Source organism: Buteo buteo, chromosome 14, assembly GCF_964188355.1.
Source record: "Buteo buteo chromosome 14, bButBut1.hap1.1, whole genome shotgun sequence".
NCBI classification, from domain to species: Eukaryota; Metazoa; Chordata; class Aves; order Accipitriformes; family Accipitridae; genus Buteo; species Buteo buteo.
In genome coordinates this window covers 29833046-29849758 of record NC_134184.1, presented here as the reverse complement: position 1 = coordinate 29849758, position 16713 = coordinate 29833046, and the positions used below count along the sequence as shown (strand labels likewise).

The window sequence follows — 16713 nt, the reverse complement described above, 5'->3', positions numbered from 1 at the left end:
TGGAGGGTTTGGGACTGTGTGCCGCGGGGGGGGGGCAGGCGTGGTTGGTGTTGGGGGGGGGGGGGTGTTGGAGTGCTTGAGGGGGATAAAGGGGTGAAGCGAGGGGGGGCAGGACAACCGTTGCGACAGCCCTAAATGTAAAATGATAGAGGCGGTTTCCCAGTCGAGACTACCGCAGGCACGTTTCGTGGGTCAGCTGAGTGCCATTTAATATATTGCGCCGGAAGGTGCGTTGGTGCCGGACTCACTGCGTTTTCGTGGGAGTTCGGTGTCACTTTATATAACAACGCAGATTTTCTGAATTATTCTATCCAAAGGGGTACCAAAATAGTATTAAATATTTTCTAATCACTGGTGAGCAGGGGATCTTTACAGTGGTAGTAGTTTGCAACTTTCAGTGTGACAGCTTTCTCAATTTCTAGTTTATCTTACACTAAGGATAGTTCAATAGTTAATATAGCAGGCAGTTGCAGTATGGTAACTACAAAAATTTAAATAGTCAGGCTAAATATGAGAGCATGCTCTCATGCATTTAAGATACTCTTAAGATGATTTTAAGACCTGTGACTATATTCACAAACTGAGGATCTGTCCTGCAGAGAAGCCAGAAGAGCATTGCAATAGTTTAGTTTATAAAATTCTGCAAGAAAGACTTTTAATTCTCAATCATTGCCTTTGAGCATACCACCCATTAGTAACCTGTTATTGTTAATAAAAGAATGAATCAAATGAAATAATGTGTTGATCTGGGATCCCACAGGAAAGCCCTTAATATTGTTCTGTTTCAATAACAGTTAGGGATTAAATAGAATGAAGATAAAACAATTCACTTCTTTTTTCTGTCCTTATAGGTCTGCACTTTTGCCTAAAATGGCCAAGCAAAGTTCTCCATCACTAACTGAAGTTGTAAAACGAGTTGCAGAGCAGCAGCATTCACAAGTGTCAGAGATAGAAAAAAGCAAAACAGTCATTTTCCAATTGCAGGTGATAAACCTTGTTTAGAGTAGTTTAATTAATTTAATTTTTTTCATTAGATGAGGAAGTATTCCTATGAACAAGAGAAGCTGATAGGACTGTCATTTTTTCTGGCTGTTTGCATATAAGTGTAAGCCAGCTGTTCTGTTACTGTGTGTGGCCTTTAGACTTAGCTGAAACTGTGTATCTATACTGTTACTTGTAAGGCTGCAACATAGGTAAGACTTCATTAGAGCAGGTTGTAGCAGAAGCTTTTTTTTTTCCTTGAAAAAAACAAACCCCCAAAACCACCAAGACAGCAAACCCACAAAAACTCAATACAAAGTTAGAGCTCTTTGAATTTTTCATAGTGATTTCCTGAGAAATTAATGGAAAAAAAGGATTTTAAAAGCATCCTTTTTGGCAGATTTTCACCAGACTCTTACAATTTTTTATTAGTCTCTTTTTCACACAAAATACTTTTTTTCTGCGTGTTTGAAGTGGGTGTCCGAAATAGTCATTGAATACTGGTTTTATTTATGTAATAAGTTCTGTTCTAATCTCCCACAGAAATTATTAAGCTTTCAATTATTATTTAACCTTTGAGATCAAATTTCTGTTGAGACACACTTAAGTCTGAGGAAAGACAGAATAGCATTTGGGTGTTTTTGAGCATGGGAGAATGCAAACAGAAGTAGTAGAGTTCCAATTATAATGTGTGTGAATCGCCCTACAACTGAAATAATTGAAGTTTAAAATTTTGTGCAAAGATAACTTCTCTGAAGGAGCAGTGAAAACTTCTATTGCTTAGGAATGTCAATTGACTGACCACACCTTGCAAGAAGCTTTCTCCTAATTATATACCATCCCATAATATAGTATGATGATGCTGCAACAATTAATTTGTGGTCAAACAATTTAGCCAAAGGTATCAGTTTTCAAAAAAACCCACAGAACTTTACAGCCCTAGGTAATTAAGTTAGCTCATTTATTTTCTTCCTCTTCCACACCTTTTCCTTTTTCTTTCAAAAAAGCCCAAACCCTAGGCAATTCTATACAAACATTGATGTTAGCAGAACAGCAAAGTTAAACAATTAGGAACTTAAAGTCAGAATGCAGAACTGCTTTTTCATCATTACATCTATTCCCATGTGTACACGTGACAGAAGACATGGAAAACAATAATTTCCTTTCCAGAATTGAGTATCTTTGCCATTGAGGTCTTTTGCTTTCCTGTCCTCAGTAAATGGTGGCTGGCAGTGATACAAATCCTGCTAAAACTGTAGCCCAAGATTTCCAAATTAAAAGTTAGCAGAAACTTTTAGTTCTTAACAGTTAATAATGTCTTAATCTCTTCAAGACATTGAGTAAGAGATTTCATAGCACTCGTAATGCTTCCATTAGGGAGAAGATAATAGGTGACATAAATCACAGTGCTAATTCTCTCACTTAATGCACTACTGTTGGCTATTGCTTTGGGTGGGATTCATCATCGCTTACATCACCTACAAGTCAGATGTAAAGCCTGTATTAGTCATCTAGGCTTCCTCGGTAGTCATCAAAGAGAGATAAACATTTCTGAGGCAGCAGTTCAGCCCTCACATCTTAGATTTATGTGTGGACATGATGCTTAGGGACGTGGTTTAGTGGTGGACTTGGCAGTGTTAGGCTTATGGTTGGACTTGATGATCTTAAAGGTCCTTTCCAACCTAAATGATTCGATGATTCTATGATTTCTTATCATGGGTTGAAGTACTACTTCCTGGAGTTGTTTGCTTCTCATCAGTGAGAAGATGTAGAGGCTTTTTTAGGACTAGATGCATATTTCTTAGGGGATTAAAAATAGCTGGGATTAATCCTACTCTCAGATACTACTGTGATGAAGGAGGCGTTAAAAACTACAGTAGAGCAGGCTAGTTAATCTCCATCACCCCAAACACCCATCTATGTGTTTGTGTGGGTTTGTAAGTGATTTTTGGCATCATTAGTTATTTTTAGTCTGATTAGGACTTAACCAGATTTCAGCTCTAAACAAACATTAGGATTGGGTTTGACCTGTCACGTCCTATGCATCTTGCAAATACAAGGAATTTAAAGTAATTTTAAGGATACTTTATTTCATGTTTTAGACTCAGTCAAAGGGGAGAAGTCTAAGGTAGTATTCTTGCATTGTGCCTCTAAGGTGAAGGTTTTAGGAAATGGAACTCTAATTATCTTCCATTCAAGCCACATTAAACAAGTGAAAAAGAAGACTCTCTTGAATAAATATAAATTACAGTGTTTAGATACCTAGTATCCTCTCAATAAATGTTTTTAAGTGAACACTGAAATATTTTACAGGCAAAGTTTCAGGAACTAGAGAAAGAAATGGGTTCTATTCTGTTAGAAACGAAGACAACAGAAAGAGAAATACATCTGCAAGATGATGCCATAGAAGTGACAAAATATCACTGTGAAAATCTGGAGGCCCAAGTCAGAGCCCTATATTCTGAAAATTTAAAGCTGAGGCATGATGCAGAAACAGTACAAGAAGAGTTTGAGATAACATTTGCAAGAAATAATGATTATCGAGAAAAAATAAAGGCTCATAAACATCTCTTTTGGGAGATGGAAAGTAAAATGCCAGTTATGATTGAGCTTGCTAAAAAGAAAGCTTTTGTTAAAGAATTAAGGACAAAGAAAGAGGAGTTAATGCGTGACCTCCAGAATCCAGAAGGATCTGTTATAAAACAAGTCCAGGTACTGTATTTCCTCTCTGATTCTTTTCCTTTTGTGTGAAATAATTTTGGCATAGTTTAGTTAATATGATTATTTTGTCTAATATGTTTACGGTTCATGAGGGACTGACTACGGGGAATACAGATGATTTATAATGCTACATTAATTGAAGAAATTTTGACTATTAATTGAAGAAATTTTAAGTATGCAGTAAAAAGAAACATCAGCCATTGTTATCTGTATATTATTGTAAAAGTCAGGTTCATTCTGTGTGATTGAATGAACTCAGATATGAAGAAAATTACAGAGCTGTAAATTAAACTATATCATTGCCAGACTGTTTGTGGGCTTCTTTGGGTTGTTCGATAAAGTGACATGAGCTCTGTGGAACACTGCCATGTTGTTATGTTTTTCATGTCAGAGCACAGTATTCTTTAAACTTTGCTGTCAGGTAACAAACTACAGTTGAGCTGTTTGCCAACAGGAGGTAGGTTTGATGAGACAGTGATAGAAGGAAGGAAAGAGGAAAAATGTATTTGTTTTGGTATTCTAGTCTAACATTGTTGGTTTTACTTGACCCTAATTGCAGTACTTATTAAAAACTACCATGTAGGAATTTTTCACCACAAAACTTTACCAATATGTGAACAAACACGAGTATGAAGTTGAAATGGGGTCACAGGTTTCAACTCTGATACAACTTGCATTATTGAAAATCTGGTGTTACTCTGTTCGTGTAAATTGATGAAAACTTGGTTGTACGAGCAAATCTTTAAGTACTGATAAATAAAATCTCATTAGCATTGTATTTCCCTTGAGAAGGAAACATCAGTCTCAAGTATTACATTAAATATTCTTTGATTTTGCAATAAATTGCATTTTAAACAAAATAAAGACCATCAGCATGAGTTCAAATTTCTGTATTGTTGTAGTTGTTTGCATGTTTCAGATTAAGAGTATATCTTCTTAAGTATCTAAAGCCATGTTATCAATTATTTTAATTAGTAGTGTTAATTACAATTCTTAAATTATTATTAATTATTTTAATGTGAAGTTGTTTATTATAGATCTTTATCTCGTCCCTATTAATGAAGTGAGACTGTTATAATGTGACATTTTTAATAAGTTTAATAGATGTACTGTGCAACTCTTTAAGGAGGGGATTTCTGTATCTTGACTTACATCTGCAGGAAGAAATTACACTTTTAAAAAGGGAAATCACAACATTGAAAGAGTTCATTAATAAAAAAACAGATTTGCTGGAAGAAGAGAAAAAAATGCATGCTAAGCTTAGAAAAGAAATTGAGGTGAGTCATTTGAATAAAATATAATTACAGTTCTCCAGACAGAATGTAGATAGTGCAAATGAAGTTTGAAGTATTTTATATGCTGTTGCTGGCCATAGATTATTCAAGTATATACAGTAACCACGCTATCTTAAATTTTTGGTACTGATAAATTCTGAATTTTAGAAAGACTAATTGCTATAATGAGAAAACCTGAAGTTAAGAACTTTTTTTCCTTAAGTCTTTTAAGAAGGAGTTCAGCCGTGAACTTTTGGAATGAGGTCCTGAAAAGAAAGAGGTCACTGAATGGTAGTAAAGCAAAATGCGTGGTTTTTTATTTCTGTAATACTTTTGAAATACTTTAAATTTCACTACTGACTTGATTATTCATGACTTGTCTCATGGCTCCGGATAACTCATCAATGGGAGAATCAATTGCACCAAGAAAATGGACTTCCCATGAATCTCACTAATTTGAGCTGACATTAAATTAGGGATAACACAGCAGCTCCTAATTAGCTGCCAAGATAAAATTCTGATAAATAGTTAAAACCTTCTCTTTTTAAATAATTGAACTGTATTTTACATTTTGTTCCTTACTAAAATACTTTGTATGTCTAGATAGTTTTTAGTTTGGAAGTTTCACATCATTTATCTTGTTATTTCAAATAAAGGCCACAAAATTTCATGAACAAAGCTTGATAATATAAAGATTAACTGATCTAAGGTTAGCACTATTGCCCATTGTAAAATGTAGGAGGAAAAAAGAATAATTTTTCATGTGATAGGGAACAACAGAGAATTTTTAAACTGAAAAGCAAAACACAGCCACTTTAGAATAGGTCTATGCTATTCAGCACCTGAGAAAATATCTTATTATCAAGGCAACATCCTCCTAAGAAAGTTCTCTAAACCCAAAGTGAAATTAGGCAGCCTGGAGATAATGTTCTGTTCTGTTATCAAAATCAATTTAATTAAATAGTGAAGGTTAACCTGTTCTTCAGTTGTTTGGATTATATGATCTTTTTGTCTCAGAAGGAAGCAGGTTTAAAAATGGAATCTTTCAGGGTATTATTTTCTATTAAGAGCTCTCTGGAAAACAATCCAATTTTTAATATGAAAACTGACAATGGACAGGCAGAGACATTAATATGCAGTAGTCCTTAGCACAACTCAGGAAAGAATACTCCAGCTAAGCATGGGAATAAAGTGAGATACTAGACACACGGATGAGGCTCCATGGAGCTGCAGTGGTGGGATTAGGCTACAGACCACCAACACCTAAGTGTGGTTGTTTGAACGCAGGTGGCTACACATGAGTCAGACAGGTTCCTGTTATAATCGCTGGAGGTGTAGTCAGTGAAGTTGATGTATTCTGGAGATCAATTCAGTTGGCCATATGTAGGTGTTTACAGTAGGGTGAGCTGCATAATCTGGTCTTTCTAGACTTTATAGTATGCATAGGCTAGATTTCTGTTGATCAAAATGGGAATGTAGACATGTAGGTCACACATACACCTCTAAAGCTAGGTGTCTTAATCTGCGTGCTGACCCCACCTCAAGGCTTCATCACTTGTCATAGGACTTTTACATATTGCATGGATTCTCAGCTTTTAGCACTGCATGGGCCAAAAGGAACTGGCCTTCTTATAATCTCAGGAAGCTTAACAAGGCCAAGTCCAAGGTCCTGTGTCTGGGTTGGGGCAATCCCCAATGTCAATACAGACTGGGTAGTGAATTGATTGAGAGCACAGTGAATCTGACAGCATCCCTTGAAAAGCTGTGAAGAATTATAGTGGAGAGCCAGGCAACATGAATAAAGACACCCCATTGCCTGTAAAAGAAGGCAGTGTAATTTATAAAACATTAGTGAGGGAGGAAGTTAATTATACATGAAATTTTTGCAGTAAGACTCACAGGAAGTCACTGGCAATGCTGCAGTTCTGATGCAGCTGTACACCATCGTGTGTGTTAAATACAGTGTAATAACATTTCAATAAGCAGACACAAGAATAATTATACACTAGCACTCATATGCCATTCAAACTAGGGTAAGTAAGCCCAAATTTTCATTAAGTGAATACCCATTATTTCCATTTTTATTATAATGAATGTTTCGTGCTTTTACACTTTATAATGCAAATCTTCAGAGGGTCGTCTGCAGCAGCCATTCTTCACATAAGGTAAGAATGAGGGCAAAATTGTTACAGTACTGCATTGCTGCAGTATTACATTTCTATGAAAAACACATGTTTTCGAGTGCAGTGCAACGGTGAAGATGCTACTACAGCCATCTAGGTTACCTCATTTGTATCCTAATTTATACCCAAACACACTTGTGAAAGAATGAAAATTTCTTCCTTTCTCACCTCTCACTCTGGAGCCTGAAATCTTCCATGTACAGAGTGCTGCCACAGCTGTGACATGCTGACCCTTTGGGTGGGATTTACTTTCTTAAATTTTAGACATCTACAGAGCAGATACCCACCTTGAACTCCTCACTTACTTAAGCTCTTAGTGGGACAGAGCTTTTCTTTCCCTTAGTAGGAAAGAGAGGCACGATTCATATTGTCCTAAAGCAGATATCTGAAATAAGTCAGATGAATTGTTTCCTAGATGTCTGTGTCTCTTGAGCAGTGAACATGGAATGACTTGGTCAAATGTCAGAATCTACACTTAGAGAGTGTTAGGTGAGCTGAACCCACCTCTGTAAATAGTTGTACTTGAAAGAAATTTTGAAGTGAATTTTATTCTATTTTATTAGGTACAGAGTAAAAGATATGATGCTATTGTAAAACGTTTGCATTGCCAACTGAACAAACTCCATTCACATAAAAGACAATGGCACTGGAATATTCAGCAGTTGGAGAAGAAGGCAGCAGAACTAAGAAAGTGTCTTGGAGTAGTGGAATTACAAAGTGGCATATAAAACAGACCTGACAAAGCTACAGTGTGGGTAGTGTTTTCCAGACAGAGGAGATTTTTTCTGGAAATGCTACAAATAGTAAGTAGCCCGATAGCTGGGCCACGGCTCAGTGATTTCTTTCTTTTTAAAGTTTTTCTCCCTTTCATTCTGTGGCCTAAACTAGGCTGTGCTCAATCTGTAATGCTTTGGAATAACTTTGGGGTTTTTTTACTGTAGCCAGAGGCTGTTCAGGAAGAAAGTTATTAACATTTCCAGGTGTTTTCAAAATATCTGCCAATTTCATCTAAAAAGTCATTTGAAGTCAACCAAATAAGATTTGAGGAGTTCCTTTTTATTTGATTAGATCTCTGAAGATTGAGATCTACATTGTTTTTCCTACAGAGAAATTGGTATCAGTGTATATTTTCATTCCTGAGATACCAAAATTCCGGATCTTTTATCCACATCCCTTATTATTGCAGCCTACTAAGGAACTCTGAAAGCTCTGATGGCCTGTATTTTGCTGTGTGGGAAATTCATACAGATGATTTTACAGCCTGTTTGCCCTGTATCTTCCAGGATGTCCTAGCATGGGGAACAAGGAGGACATAGGTTGTCCAGCTATAAAAGGCTTAGGAACAAGTATGATCAGAACTGGGCTTCAAATAAATAATCTGATTTCAACTGGTCTAATATATGTTAGCAAAGAGGAATGAGTACATAGAGAGGACTGTATCTGGACAGCTTTTAAAATGGAGCAACTCACCCTCTAGAAATAGGAATGCATTACAGATGATTGATTATGGAGCAACTTACTATGTAAAGGATCTTAACTAACTAGTACTAGACATCTAACATCTAAGTAATTAATGTTTGGTAAGGTGATTCTTTACATAAATGACCACCTATTAAAAATTCTTGTTAAAATAGTAGTGAACAGTAGACCTTTTTCTTTCCCTTCTTTTTATGATGTGCTTGGCATTTGAGGAATGTACAGTACTTTCTCTATTCTTATACTTAAGGTAATAGTTCTGGATGGATATAACCTGTAATGTTTATCTGTTCTATGAAAGTAGCTTTTTATTTGAGGTGTTGTCTTGAATAATTTAGATTTATCTTTACTCTTGAATATAAAATGAACATTTTAGCAAATTGAATATTTACTGTGGAAACTTTTAAGCTGCCTATATATTGTTAGCTTAGGAAAGCAAAGTTTAAAATGCAATACTGTTATTAATTGTTAGAACATGCTTATATTCATGTATATTTACATTTCCCTTGATATGTTATTTCATTTAATATAAAGTTACTTTAAGCAATATGCTGACTCATGAAGGCTCGCTCTCAACATTGTTAGACTTGGGTTTGTTTGGCTTGGTCTTTTTCCTTTGCAATACTATCAGCCAGGTTACTTTCATTAAAACGATAATGTAGAAATGAAACCTCAATATCCTATGCTATAGAAACAGTAATGTGATATGAATAATTTGCTGGGTTAAAACTTTTCTAATCTAATTTATTTTAAAAGAAGACAAAGAAAGACATCTTAAAACTAATCCCTAATCTTAACTACCTTTGTGTTCTGAAGTGACTCATACATTCATTGCTGATGAGTCCAGAAAGCACCAACGGCATGTTGAGTCTTATCATGTATATAGTACATTACTGTAACATTACAACTATTTATCCCCACACACAGCAAAACATTTTGCATTTGATTAATGTGTATCTCCTAGAAATGGATCCAGACTTGAAAAATAGGAGTATTTGTTGCCTTATTGGTAGTTTCAGTGATTAACTACTCTTTTTTTGTTTTGCATCATTTTTAATTTAAATGTAATTTAAATTTAATTTAAATTTAATTTAAATTCATTCAGCCGTCTGGTGAAATGAGTGTACTTTCTATCCTCTCTGTAAAAATACTTATGCACTGTCTTCTTGCTGAATTAAATAGCTTGAGCCTTCCAAAGTTATTGACTGTCAGATCTGACCAAGAACTTTAGGTTAATGTATCCCCCCAAAAGTGGTACAACATCCAAAATTCTCAGGGTATTAAGACTGCATGCCCTTAAATGTGCCTTTTACCACTGATATTGTCTTGTTTTTATATTTTGTTTCTAATTATTTCTCAATCAGAGTAGTCAATGCAGCAAGAAGTTTCTTATCAGCTACACAAATTACTTCAACGGAATGTACTTTGACACTTACTACCATGCTTGCAATATCACAGTTTAACCTTGCATTTTATTACCAGTTGAAAACAACTCTAGCAAACAATCCAGACCTTCTAACTTAACAAAATTAACCTTTATTTTTCTTTTTGACCAATGAAGATGTTCATTATTACTTCTCTGGGTATTAGGGCAGTTTCTATGTATCAACACGTACAGCACAATTCATATCAAGTAAATATCTTAGACCTACATTTTCCCTGTTGCTTTTCATAAATCTCAGTAAATTTTAGTATCTCACATTACTTTTATGGTTCTTTTGTACATGTTTTTAAATTGTATTATATAATTTAACAAAGGTGAATACAAGAACTGAATGTAATACTCCCGTTAGTGCTGTATGCAGAGGAAATGTTGCCTTCTCCTACACAGAGGCCTTCCTGTCATCCAAGGCCTAAGTTGTCTAATACTCCTTTTTGCTCTGTACTTTGCAAGAGAGCTCATGGTCTTGTCTACTGGGGCCCTTGAACTAAAGGGATCTCAACTATCAAAGGTGTATTCCTCCTTTTTCCTTGGTGTAAAACTTGCTTTTTCAGTATAGATACTTAAATGGACTAAGCTTACCTCAGTTGTGTCTCAAATACTCTGGTAACTATAGAGGATTCCCTTACATCTGGTAATAGCAGAACTCTATATCAAAAAGAGCCCTGGGCACTTGTGATTCCCTCCAATTCATGTCCTGGTTTTCCCAAGAAGAAACTTGCCTGTGCAGGCCAGAAGGGAGCTGCTGCGTAGTTTAGCCATATCCCCATGTGAATGATGGGAGCTTTGGAAATTAAAGACACCTCAGCTTCCTAACTTTCCTGCCACTAAATGTAGCTATAGTTCAGTTATTTAATTTCACTGCATGCGTCTGTGCTATGTATAACTGTTCCCCTCTCATAATTAAAAAAATTATACTAGAACTAAGTTTATCTTTAATTCCGTATCATATAAAAATACAAGTATTGGTATTAATACCAATACCTGTGGAGTCCCACTATGAATACCCCCTTCATATGCTGCAGCTTCTTTAACAATTATCTGTGGAAATGTGTTAGCCAGTCCTTAATCCATTTTACTTATGCTTTGCTGACTATATAGAGTATGAACTCTTTAATATGATGTTTAGTAGAAAGTGCACCATGTTACAAAAAGCGTTTAATCTCTGAAATAATTTGTTAGATAAGGACTCTGATTGTTACTGTCATCCTGCATCACTGGCCTAGTTAAATGCCACAATTATAATCGCTCTTTCCACATAAACATACTATTTATGTGTTTAAGTCAACTGCCTTGATACCTGAGTTGATTCATCTCTAATCTTTGATGCTTTGGTTGTCCTGAGTCTCCACCAAACTTGTGGAAGTTTAGTTACTGAGTACACCTGAAATCTGCATTCAGTTGTTTCATGTGCTAAACACCACATTTTACAGTATCAAATACATTTTGCATGCTTCTGATTAAACAGAACTTTGTATCATAGAGTATTTACATATTTTACCATGCGCAGCATTTCAGATTTAGCATTTAATATTTAACAGATAATAGATATAAGAAAGGCATAAACATTTTACTAGTGAATTGCAGTTAACTGGGAGAAAACCTCATCTGAGAAAAAACTCCACTGAAACAAGGAAATATAAATTACTGCCTTCTCTAAACTATCAGCATTCTGTACAACATACAAAAAAAGAAATGCGTGTAGCTTTTTATAAAACGTCTAATTCCAGCAAAATCTTGGCAACCTGCTGAGGCAGATTTTTCTTGCTATAATGTTGAACAGCAGTAGGTTGATCTCGGGGCATTTTTTTCTTTTAGCAAGCAAGCACAGACAGTAGGAGAATGATTTGTGTTTTTCGGGCGATAATTCGGTGAACGCACTTTGTGTTCTTTACATAAGGCTCTCTCCCAGCTTGCGGTAGAGAAGCGTGCTGCCAAACCCCTATCAGTCATTTCTGAGGATGGGCATGGGGCTAAGGGAGGAACTTCTGGCTTCAGTACTCTGCAGGCAACAGGGAGTGACTGCCTACTCTGAACAGCAAAACAGACAGCAAACAGCAACAGACGTGTAAATAAATGAGAGTGTGGAAAAACTTGCCAGCCAACGAGTCCTACCTACCATTTAGCAAAATTTTGAAGCACAGGAAGCTGGATTTATTAAAACCATATAGTGTAAATGAGTAGGAACATATTGGGGGAATGCCACACTCGACAGAGAAATAATACAGCCATTGGATCGCGTCATGTGATGCAGAAATGTATTGATGGGTGCTAAAGGGAAGGATTTCCCCATGCTGTAAGCTGACGCTCCACATGAAACCCTTTCACGTGACCCGCCAACCTCAGATGCTGAAGCAGAGGAAATGTGTCAGATAATAGAGACATACCTGCTAAGATCTTTGCTCTCATCAAGGCTACATGCGATATATAACAGAAGAGGGAAGGTGGGCTGGGGATAGATACCAATGTTATGCTGCTTTGCCTCTGTTACGGAGTTCGCTTTGGCCCTCAGGAGAGTCACTTGCAGAGAGCCGTGTGCATGCGTGTAACAGTAAGTAATGCATGCTATTCTACTATGGTTCATACACGATGCTTCAGAGGAAGAAGAAATGGCTGCACTGTGCAGCAGTGGTGTGTCATGCTGCTGAGGGTGAAAAAAAAAACTTTCAGAGCTCTTTCCCATTTTCTGAAATGCATGACTATATTGTTAGCAAAATAATTATTAGATCTTTTGTTAAAATGTGGCTGCAGCATGTAGCTCTGAGTCATGTTGAGGCAGTGACTTCTTGAGGAATTCCAAGCAGTACTGAAATATTTTTCTTTTAATTGTCTACTTTGCAGGAGGCAAACACTTTTTCAGGGGCAGGTTTAAGGCACTGCAGTGAACTGCCTCAGGAACGTGGATCGAGCAAAACCAATTCACAGCCTGCATAAAGTACTGCACTCAATTCTTTCACTTGGCTTTTTCTAGCATTTAGAGGAAGCAACATGTAGCAACCTAACAAAACATAGAAAAAACCCAAACCAGAAACTGCAAAGGACAAAGCAAGATAAACAAACGAAATCTTACCCTCCCTACCCCCAAAAAGAAAGATAATTTCACTGCGAATTCCCCATCTGGATGAAAGCAGACAGAGGAGACAGCTTTAACATGCCACTAACTATAATTCTGGTTGAAAGTGGTTGCTACAATAATGAGCAAAGGACAGCACTCTGTGTTGAACAGAGTTTTCTCCTGTTCAGAAATTACATAAGTGTTTCCACATTTTGCAGTAGCTTTTTAATTTAACATTATCTAGTTTTACATAATTCAGTAAAATTCTTTCTAAATCTTTCCAAGAGCAGCAAGCTGCTTAATCTCTTATTGTATTACAAATATCATATACATATATTCAATACTTTCTGACTAAATGTCACATAAAAGCTTCAAAGTTTTTCTATCATCTACACATTATATTAGTTAACGTAATATATCACTTGCAGTGGAGTCACCATCCCTGGAGGTATTTAAAAGACGTGTAGATATGGTGCTTAGGGACATGGTTTAGTGGTGGACTTGGCAGTGTTAGGTTAACGGTTGGACTCGATGATCTTAAATGTCCTTTCCAACCTAAATGATGCTGTGATTCTATGAAGACTTTTCTGGAGTGGAATTAGCACCCACAGTTTAAAATGCTGTTGCCGACAGTAAAGTCTAATAGTTCCCTCTAGTGGTGAAATGTCTTTTTACATGGTAAAGGCACCTTTCATACTTGTTTCGGTTTGAAGATCAATACTTACTGTGAGAATAGTTAAGATTTCTACGGAACATGATGAATACCCCTAAATGCTATTTGGTTTCTGAAAAGGCAGGATGAAAAGGAGATGCTGAGTATTCTAACTCTTACAGCTGCGTAAAACAACTGGAGGATTCGATTCATTTATTCTTAATTAGTGATCTGTTTTTAAACGAGGAAGAATTTGGCAAAGTTCCTCAGACCTTCTGTTCTGATCTGAGTTATAATGCAAACTCCACTACAGATAGAAGGACTTCACATTTTTGCTTAAAAATAATAATAATAAAAGGTTTTTCTGAGCTAAAAGCAGTCTTCTACAAACTTTTCCTTAGGTCACTTTCTTCTTAGTAAGAACTAGTCTGTTTAAGATCATTACTTCCTGCTGTTTTCTGAAAAATATATTTAAAAAATATTAGGTCAGACTTAGAGCTGACTAAAGCTGACAATAGGTGGTAGTTAACGAATTTACAACATATTACATAAACCCGTGTTTTCAGGCTTCTTAAATAACCCTGCCTGGGCTGAATCTTTTGGCCTGAAACTGCAGTTCTGTCTCAAGGTCAGTGTTCTGGAAAGCTTAACCATAAGGTATGAATGTTATCGCTTGAGGGTCCCAATATACTTGACAAGAGAAAGGCGTCCCGCAGCTGATTCAGTTCTCGCTAGTCTTATGGCAGAGTCTGGCTCTTCCCAGTCACTACAAAAGAATCCTAGAGCATCTACCCTTAATTTAAAAGACTCAATTAAATGCCCATTTTGTGTGAGGTAAGTGCAGCAATAGCACAGCCAGTCTGTTGTTTACCCATATATAAAGGTTTATTTAATGGCTACCTGCTCCGGAGGGAAGGAGTGAACATTGGCAAGGGCTTTTGAGAAGAGAGGGAGGACGGTTTCAGACTAACCATCATGTAATTACCTACTTTTATCACCTTTATCTTTTTCAGTATTGGCACAGAATTCTAATCTATTGAATCCTGACTTTATAACATTCATATATAATTTACATCAGTAGACCAGAAGCCTTCTCAACCAACTTGGATAAAAGTTATCTGGGTCTTGTGATTAAAATTTTACACTCAGGTTTTGTCATAATCTGTCGCAGTTACTAAAGGATTGGAATGCCCTGCTCCAGTGCGGTACAACTACACTATCTACCTTTTGTGCATCTCATCTCTCAAAGGATGAGTTCATACTGTTGCTAAGACTTCTTTAATTGCAAATGCATTTGTATAGGTTAACTGATGCAGTTGGAAAAACAAGCATACATTTCGGTAGAGGAGAACTTGGGTATCTGAAGTTTTTTCCCAGTTACATATGTTGATTTTTCCTTTATAGTCACAGAGGGAGAGAAACACTTCTAGGGGATGTTTCACCTGAACTGCTTTATATAGTTGCATTAGGATGACAAGAATTTTGCCCTAAAAACTCCTATTTCTCTCAATTGACCGTAAAGAGAGTGAAGGGTCACTAGCTCAGATGTAAATAACTATACTCTGATGTCTAAAGTTAATTAAGATGCGTCCAACCCCCATATCTTTAAGCCACCACAGCCACAACAGTGGCATTATTAGTAAATGCTCAAAATTTCTTTTTTTTCCCCCTTTATTGTCTTATTGCTGGCCACATATTTTTCTTTGTATTTCTCTAGCTTTTCCTATTGACTTCCTGGGCTGTAAGCCTCTTCTTTATATATTACATTCAATGTCATGTTTTCCATATGTTACACTGGGGAGCAGTGGGAGGCTGGTTCTAACAGCCATTTCCATTTGCCAGTGAACTAGGGCAGGCTTTTAGCTAAAGATTTCCTCTTTCTTGGTAGAGCACTCTTTGCTTTTTAAGCATCTTTTTATTTTCTATCATAGAACTCCCATTTTTCATTTGCCTTTTTCTATTTGCTTCTCCCCAACCAACTTCACTCACAATTTTCATCAACCATGGGAAATTAGCCCTTTTGCAGCATCAGCTGCTGTGCAGGGGATTCACCTTGCCTGCCTTGGACACCTATTTAGAATTTAGTAACTCATATTCTGGTGGTGCCTTGATGTTTGCTTTGACTGTGGAGGGGATCTGGATAGGAAGAAATCTACCTTTTGGATAACTAACATGAAGTGAGATGAAATATCTTAGGGCTCTAAGGTGGCATGACTTGCCTTCTAGCAGTCCCTATTTCCCTCTGTAACCTGCAGAAGGAGTCTAAGGCAATTAGTTCCAAACTCATAGTAGATGATTAAAATTACATGGCATAAATCCCATCTATCATCTCCAGTTATCCCTCACCGACTCCAGGCCAGGAATTAATACAGCTCTATCCATCGTAGTGAGACCATAATTGAGTTACCCTGTATTGAGATCAGTAATACTTTCTGTGTTAAAGTATCACAAGGAATAATTTTAGAAACTCTAATAAGTTGTGTGACCTCCATGCTACATTTCTGAAATTGAATTCTCCCATGGCAAGACAATTGCTCCCCTGCAGTCTGCCTCTCACTGCAGACAAGTTGTAAGAAATAATTCTGGTATGGTTTCATGGTCTATAAAGACTCTCCCTCCTTCCCACTCTGCTGTATTCTCTTCTTGTCTTTTGTGGTTTAGCACAATGATGATTAGTTTCTGAATTATCAGGATATACAGACTAGCTACCAGTGTCTTTCTAGTACTACCACTTCATCATTCACTACTTTCACCAGTTCCCCTAAACAAATTTTATCTAAACATCTTTAGCATTCCAGTTGTGAACTTTCTCACCAGTTGCCAATAATACTTGCATCAGTGAGAATTTCCAGTCTCTTCTTTGTAACCTAGACTTTTAAAATTAGTACCTAATGACCAGAAAAATGCTAAGCAGTGGGTTGAAAATGAGG

At 36.6% G+C, this 16713-nt stretch overlaps 1 protein-coding gene across 1 annotated transcript; it reads left to right on the top strand.

Moving 5' to 3' along the window:
- Positions 1–870: 870 nt before the first annotated feature.
- CCDC122 (coiled-coil domain containing 122) lies at positions 871–7887 on the top strand. The gene is made up of 4 exons (XM_075045837.1): positions 871–984; positions 3295–3693; positions 4863–4979; positions 7723–7887. The coding sequence occupies exons 1-4, from the start codon at positions 871–873 to the stop codon at positions 7885–7887; spliced, it is 795 nt and encodes a 264-aa protein (XP_074901938.1).
- Positions 7888–16713: the final 8826 nt, after the last annotated feature.

Coding starts and splice junctions, on each gene's coding strand:
- CCDC122 (XM_075045837.1), top strand. CDS start 871: ATGGCCAAGCAAAGTTCTCCATCACTAACTGAAGTTGTAAAACGAGTT. Junction 985..3,294: donor CAGTCATTTTCCAATTGCAG/GTGATAAACCTT, acceptor AATATTTTACAG/GCAAAGTTTCAGGAACTAGA. Junction 4,980..7,722: donor AGCTTAGAAAAGAAATTGAG/GTGAGTCATTTG, acceptor CTATTTTATTAG/GTACAGAGTAAAAGATATGA.